The following is an 8,044-nucleotide window of genomic DNA, read 5'->3' as shown; positions in this document are numbered from 1 at the left end:
AATATTATAAGACCTGATCCACGATGTAGAAAAGAGATCTATAATATTCCTCTCTACTTCTCTAGTTCTCGAAATCGTGAACTAATCGGCTGACGGCTGATCATTACGTTCTGTGGTTTTATGGCAGTACCTCCTAATCTATAATTCTTATCACCATTGAGTTATCACCAGCAATAAATAATGATAGTAGTATGATAAACTGATAAAGTCGTTACTCGTTTTCAGTATTTTCACTCTTCGGCCTTCGCTCTTCAGTCTTCTGTCTTCTCTCTTCAGTCTTCACTGTCTTCCTCTTCAGTCTTTAGTGTTTAGTGCCAGTGCGGATTTCAATTATCAACTTCAACTTCTAAAGTCTAAAGTTTAAAAAAGTATTATTTACATATCCCATTATACATTTATACATTTATTTTTTTCTCTTTATTTAATATTATAGTTTACCTAATTTTATTCCTGAAATATATCTATTTTACATTGATCTCAAGAAATCATATTGTTTTGTACATAAACCTCAGTATAAAGTAACCATTTAATTAGATTATTATTTGTTTCAATATATGTATAAATTGTACATCTATTAAAGGGAAATATATATTTATACACTTTTTTTCATATTTATCTCAATATCTATTGTTTTTCATTTTTCCAAGTTTATTTAAATGCCACTCAAATATATGTCAAAAAATTCTAAAAAACACCAAGTTAGAACCATTTGATTTATTTAAACCTCATAGTGAAGAGTCATGGCAGCATATTTACCACATATAAAAAATGCTCAAGATTCCTATATTAGCATAAAAAGTTCTAAAAAAAATTGTAAATCAAAGCATGAACAGCTTGTTGGAATTGTGAAAACAGCACAAGGTGAAAAAGTCAATGATCAACTTATAACAACTACACCTATTGACTCAGGAGAATGTCCACATTGTGCACGGAATTTTGGATTTAAATCGTATGATCGACATGTAGAATTTTGCAGAAAAAAAGCTCAAAGAATATCTACTGCGCCAGTGATAAGTCAAGTAGCTAAAGAAAGGCTTGAAGCGAGAACAAAAGTTAGTATAAATCAAAAATGTAATAGTTACATGAGTTACCTATTTTTAATCTTTAATGTATTAAAAAAAATGTTTAATTGACAATGATTTGTTACCTGATTATTCATGATTTTTAATTTATTTGTATTTTTAGTACCGTGCTCCTCCTCTTAAGTCACAGCGTACAGTCACTAAAGAAAAGTATTCTCCAAAAATTAAAACTTTTACTCAAGATGTTTCAAGTGTACCAATAAAAGTGATACAACCATTAAAAACTTTTAAAAACAGAACTCCACAAAATAGAAATATTGTATGTAAGTATATTTAGTTTTTACATACAAAATATATCTATAGATTTAAGCTATCCATCAAAAAGTCATAGGTTCCTAAGTATCTACCATTTTTGAATTTTTTTTATCTATATTCAATGGCAAGCATGTTTTTTATGTTTTAGAATTGACTCTGAATATTACTGCCTTCATTAAAAAAAAAAAACATTTTATTCGTAAATATACATTACTAATAGAAATGGTTTGATAAAGTTGATTAACAGTATTCTAGTATAAGTACATTTAATACTAATATTTGGCTATCTTGTCGTATGCACTCTACATGATATTACTGTATGCTTATCGTGGTACCGCGAAAAAATAACCCTGGAAATTTAGACCCCGAAAAAAAGAACCCCGAATAAATAACCCCGTGAAAAAATAACCACAGAAAAAATAACCCCAAATGAGATTTTGCAAATTAATCTAAATATTGGTGTTAATATGTCATTGCGTGAAAAAAATTAAAAAATGTTTAATATACCTATTATCTACGTACAATTTTTATGTTCCCACAAATAACGTTAATTTTGGATTCAATGATAAATTATTGATTACCTACGATAAAACAATTCTGAGCACGATGCCAGTCTGTCATATTGATCAGATATATTATAATAACAAGGTACAGCGACAATGTGAAATAATATTATAATGGATAGATTATATAATATTAGAAAGGTACCTTTATCTTTAATGTTCTGATAGAAGCGGTAATTTATAAAATTTGTCAAGTCCTGTGAGTTCATTTCTCAGTATTTGGTACTACAGTGTGCTTTCGTGTTTCGTATATTATATATTTCTCTGTGCTTTGTTTTAATTTCTATTTGAATAATAATATGGATATACTAGGTATTTTTGAGAGCCAGAAGAGCAAAGAAAAGTTGGCATTTAAAAAATATATGTATGTTGTACACAAAGAGTGTTTAAATTTTATAAGGTGGAAATGCTGCAAAAATGTCCATGTATTTTATAAACTTCCCTGTCTAAAAATCGTTTCATTAAAATTGATCATGAACATCATTGTATTACACATTTATGGTAAATATTTTTTATTTATATATTATTGACATTTCCATTTGTTTTTACCGTAATTGAAAAATTTGACAATTTGTTTTAAATTATTATTATATTATTGAAATTGAATTGTATTACAAATAGGTAGGTGCTTGCAGGTACTCCTTACAAATCAATATTATTATAGGGTTATTTTTTCCGTAGTTATTTTTTCATGGGGTTATTTTTTTCGGGGTTATTTATTAGGCAAATCGCTTATCGTAGATACTCTACACAATTTATGTCTTTATTATAGTGAATTAATGGTATTTTAGTCATTAGTTGATAATTCTTGGGTTTACACAAGGTTTTATATTTTCACGTTACGTTTTGTTTCAAAATGTTTGCCCAAATGATTAAAAGTTTTTGACTCCTGTTGAGGCTAAATATTGTGAACAATTTGTGAGCTCCAGATTTACATCCAAGTTGTAATATATAAATTATATATACATATAAATAAATATAATAACTATTATAAGTATTTCATTGAAACGTATTGGAGAGGTTTGAATAAAATTGATGCGTTGATAATATCATATAATTATGTTATTATTATTATTATTATTTATACTAAATAATTATTTATAATAATATATTACTTATTTTTAAGGATTTTTGTTCATTATTAAACCACTTTTGCATCAACCACTTATTACGAGAATATAATATTGCCTAAAATCAAAATATAAGTATACAGGGTGTTCCGCAAGGATTTATCCATTACGATATCTTCTAAGATAATAAACATATCATAAATCTATTTTTTTTATTAGACTCGCATAGAAAAGGGCTACATGTATTTTACTTTTAAAGATACCTATTTTATAGATTTTATTATACTGAAAATGTTGACCTTTCAACATTTTATTTTATTTAATCACATGGTTTTTAATAATTTTTTTAGTTTATAGATAAAATGGCAAAAATACTGGTTTTTATCCGGGCGGTGAGTCTCTCTCTACAGTTAATTGGTATATCTTCATGGGACACCCTGTATAGTAGTAAATACAGTAGAGGGCATACTACAAACCGAACATTTTAATGTAAATGAGATATTATAAGAAATTTCTTACAGTATGAATGTTATTCATGAATTATACATTATAATATTAGTATAGACTAGGTATTTAATTATTTTGTTTCCTTGAGTGTAGAAGACCCCATTGTATTTATATTTAGATATCTGTATTTATAATCTCTCCCTTTATCTGGTTGTAAGTTAACTTTTCTAAATCACATATGTTATTATAAAGGAAGACGTATTGTTAATTATAGAACTCAGCTATATATATTATATAATAAAATATCTGCATTATAATATAGTTTGTATTTTAAATTTATATTTTAAAAACTTTGGTATAATACTATAGGACATCAACATTTAACGTAAATATTATTTGAAGGTAGAAGATAGTAAATGTAAATGTAACTAAAACAAAAATAAGATTATTTTAAATTAATTTTTGTAGCTAATATCCCAAATCAATTGCCAACAGCTGTGAAAAAGAAAGATCAAATAATAAAAAGCAGTCTTTATGGGTAAGCACAATTATTATGTAAAATATGTTTGCAATTTTTAAATTAACTCATTGTTATCCTTCCAGGGACAGAAATGCAATACACTTGCCCCAAAAGCCAGATCTAAAAAATGAAACAGTTATGAAGAAATCAGAATCTGCATGTGTCTTTATTTCTCAAAATCACATTAAACAAGGAGTGATGGTCAATCATTTTGACAAAAAAAATATTTCAAAGTCGTAAGTAGAAAGTAAAATATATTTAAATATTCAAATAAGCTGTTAATTGATGGATAATTAAATAGTCTATGATTTAAATTCATAAATACATAATATTTAAAAATGTTGCATTTCATTTGTTAAAAAGTAAAAAAAATAATTGTAGTTAATGCTAAATAACTCTTATAGAAATTATATGAGTATAAAATATTTTAATACAACTATAAACAGAAGTATGAATTTGTATATAAAATAATGAAAATCAAAACGTACATTATTACATGCTTAACAGAAGTTAAATTCTAAAATTATTTAAACACGCTTGCTCATTTAATGTCAACATTATTGTATAGTTATTTTCATTGAGAATTGTGAAATATCGATAAAAAAAAAAAAAAAAAAAAGTATGACTAAAATATCAATCTGAAAACCTTAAAATAATACTAGTCCCAAGCTACTGAGAAATACATATGTCTGTGTTTTTATACTTTTGAACAAAAATAGTTAAATATACATAACCATCCAAAGTAAAAATAAATTATACAATTTACAATAACAATGAGAGCTAATAAAGAAAAATAGTTTAGTTTGTATAACAATTGAACTACATTAAATAAAATAAACTGTTAAATTCTATAAAATTATTATCTTTATAATTATTTAACTTATCGAGTTATTTACATTAAACACATTAGAATGGATTTTATTTCTTAACAAGAAATATTAGATGCTCTTAAATAACAAGTTGAAACTCTTCTGTTGTAGATATTTTTGTAATAAATGTATTCAGTGACCAGTTGATAACGATACAAACAATAATATTGCATTCTAAAAGATAATAATAATAAGAAACCTAATATAATATGCCACCTGAATATTGATTTTTTTTTTTAATTAATTATAACTTATTAATGAATAATATATATACTTTTAATACATGATAACATTGATAACATTTAAAGTTAATTAGTGAATAGTAAAATAATAAAAATTATGTGTTGTGTAGTACAAAGTTAGTTCAAATTATGATTATAAATCTATCCTTTAATATTGGCTAGTGCAATTTAAAAAAAAATCCAATTCGTTTTGGCCTTTACTATATTCTAGACAAAGTAGATACATTTTTTCTTACTCTCTTCAATCTTTTAGATTTTTCATTGTTATAAATTTCCTTAAAACATGACCGACTTTAGTCTCCCTATCTTAAAATTTTAAACATAACTTCAATAAAATTATTTGAACTTGAAAAAAAAATAATATTAAATTTAATAGTGTAATAGTGTCAATAAATAATTAAGTAGAATAAATTAAGTTCTGAAATTAAATAAGTTATTATACATTATTTAAGTTATTAATTTGGTGAGCTGTACTAAGTGTAGAGGATGTAACACTTGAATTTGTTGTGTCCGTCTTATAAGTGTGTAACATAGCAAATTTACATTAGGCAAGTCACTTTTAGCTTTGTTAGTTTAAATATTAAACTGAATCACCACTTGTGATATTTGATGATCAGAACTTTATTTATTTTTATATATGGGGGTTTTTGTTACAATAATTCAGTTTTTAAGTGAACTATGAGTATTTTTAATTTATGCTATATTATATACATAGTACTTGCAAAAAATTGAACAATTGTAAAAAAAAAACCCCACTTACAAACACAGATTATGTCCTTATCATAATATTTCGATTCAACCTAATTTTCTAACTAATTAAGTAGAATTTAATTAGCGGAGCTTAAATTTGGTATGTCTTGTACTTGTAAGACAGAGGCTAAAAATTCCAGTGTTACATCCTCTTAACAAAACAATGCATTTTTTAATTTTATAGTTGATATTTTTTATTGGTTTAATGTTGTGGGATTATACTTATGTACTTATCAATTAGTTAAACTAGTACTAAATGCTTTAAATGTATGAGTAAAATATTAGCCATAAAGATCATTTCTTATACAATTCTTCTTTCTCAATCTTAATTCTTTATAATCAATACAGCTTATTAAAAACATTTTGTTTTAATTGTTGTAAAATATAAATAAATTGTGATTTTTATTGTTTTAGCCAATCCAATTTGGATATTAACAACCCTGCTTTGGATAGCTACGATCCATTTAAATCAGCTGAACAACAAATGAAAGAGCTTGATCTTGATATTGGTCTTAAAAATCCATTTAATTGTACCCCATCTGATAATATTGAGAATCTTCAAATGTCTCCGACATCTGTATTTGTTAAATATTCATCAGTTTCTCCTGTATCGTCTCCAGATAATTCTAATAACATATTTTCCAATGAATTTCATTCGGAAACTAATCTTAATAATCATCCATTACACAATCTAAGCAATTTAAGCCTGTGTTCTGTTGTTAGTATTGAATCAGCTGATTTTAATAATACAAATCATAGTGCTGCAGTACCAGGAACAGATCATCAAACAAGTCCTACAAAACTAAACATATCTCATAATCATAAAAAATATATAGCTATTGAAGATATGCTTTATGGTGATAATGAAAAAAATCTTAATTTTGATTTGGCGGAACAAGAACTTTTAAAATCTGTGTCAGAATTTGAAAACTTATTGAAAATAACAGATGAAGATAATATAGTACCACCATCTTTGAATAGAACTTCTGTAATTAGTATGATTAGCGGGATTAATTCCAAAAGCAGTGCTGATTCAACTTATAGTGGAAGGTAAGGCGAGTAATCAATGGTGTTTCAAATTGTCATCGGGTACTTGCACGGTTTGAATGGGTTTCATTGGGAATCCAACCTTTACTGATTGTAGCCAAAATCAGCCTAACACGGGTAGGTAGTTAACACATTAAAAATATTAACATATTATCTTATGATTATAGCACATTATCACAACAAATTTATTATGTTTTGCTTATTTGGTCTAGATATGAACACTGAGTAAGAATACAATATTGGCTAATCAATTTTTTCGTTTAAGTACAAAATGTTACTTAGCTAAACAAAAATAAACAAAATGGTCATTTTTTTACCCAGCATATTATGTAATTACAAAGAATAATTTTTTTTTCATTTTAATAAAGTGTATTATATTTTTAGTATCTGTAACTAAAAGCAAGTATTATGTTTACTAGATTGTGTGTTTGTTTTAATTAATAATTAAAATATAATAGTCCATTCAAAATGACACCTAGTAACTCATATTATAAATTATCAAATCAAATAACTCATTAATCATTAAACACGGCCTATATAGTAATAGTTTATAAAATATCACCTAGCTAATGATTTTTAATAATTTATAATGAATAATAATCAATTTATTTTATAATAAAGTTATCATTTTTATTATTTGTTTTGTTTATATTAGTGAAGATTTTTGCATATTGTTAATAATTATATAATATTTTTTTTTTTATGTTAACTGTACATCACTTGATATTATTGTAAATACTGCAATTTTATTTACAGATTTTTCAGTTACAAAAAAAAATAAAAAAAATACATTAATAATTAATAATTATACAATTTTATGTTTTATAAATTAAGTTATAGATAGTATTATAAGATAATATTATTATTTATTATTTTTATTTTGTTTTCAGCTTGAATAGAAAAACTGAGCATGCAACAACTGGAAATTGTCTTACACTTCTGAAAGCTGCTAAATTTTGTCATGAATGTGGATTCAAATATCCAATTGTTGATATTAAATTTTGTACAGAGTGTGGCATGCGGCGCATAGTAACATAATTGAATTGCTTTAATTTCAATATTTATGTTTTATTAAGGATATTAAGAAAACAGAGTTTACAATGTGTTAAATTTTTAGAGTGTAGAGTATATTTTTATATTTTTATGCTTGTATAATTATAAATTATAATCAATATATTAACAACAATTTGTAATAACAA

General features: G+C 25.0%; 1 protein-coding gene across 5 annotated transcripts; it reads left to right on the top strand.

The window, feature by feature from the left end:
• Positions 1 to 213: 213 nt before the first annotated feature.
• Positions 214 to 8,044, top strand: LOC107163944 (uncharacterized). Of its 5 annotated transcripts, none has more exons than XM_089219905.1 (7): positions 214 to 518; positions 648 to 1,052; positions 1,186 to 1,345; positions 3,886 to 3,955; positions 4,021 to 4,173; positions 6,213 to 6,848; positions 7,736 to 8,044. In XM_089219905.1, the coding sequence occupies exons 2-7, from the start codon at positions 741 to 743 to the stop codon at positions 7,881 to 7,883; spliced, it is 1,479 nt and encodes a 492-aa protein (XP_089076031.1). In that variant the 5' UTR covers positions 214 to 518; positions 648 to 740; the 3' UTR covers positions 7,884 to 8,044. The 5 variants fall into 5 exon arrangements, 1 of the variants encoding a protein (XP_089076031.1); XR_016190334.1 differs by adding an exon at positions 7,058 to 7,070 and having other exon boundaries at positions 216 to 1,052; positions 6,213 to 6,962; positions 7,736 to 7,877; XR_016190333.1 differs by adding an exon at positions 7,058 to 7,174 and having other exon boundaries at positions 216 to 1,052; positions 6,213 to 6,962; positions 7,736 to 7,876.

The sequence above is a fragment of the Diuraphis noxia genome, unplaced genomic scaffold (genome assembly GCF_037042655.1).
Source record: "Diuraphis noxia isolate RWA-SAM2 unplaced genomic scaffold, SU_Dnox_SAM2 contig0002, whole genome shotgun sequence".
Lineage (NCBI taxonomy): Eukaryota > Metazoa > Arthropoda > Insecta > Hemiptera > Aphididae > Diuraphis > Diuraphis noxia.
This window is presented reverse-complemented; position numbering and strand designations above follow the sequence as displayed.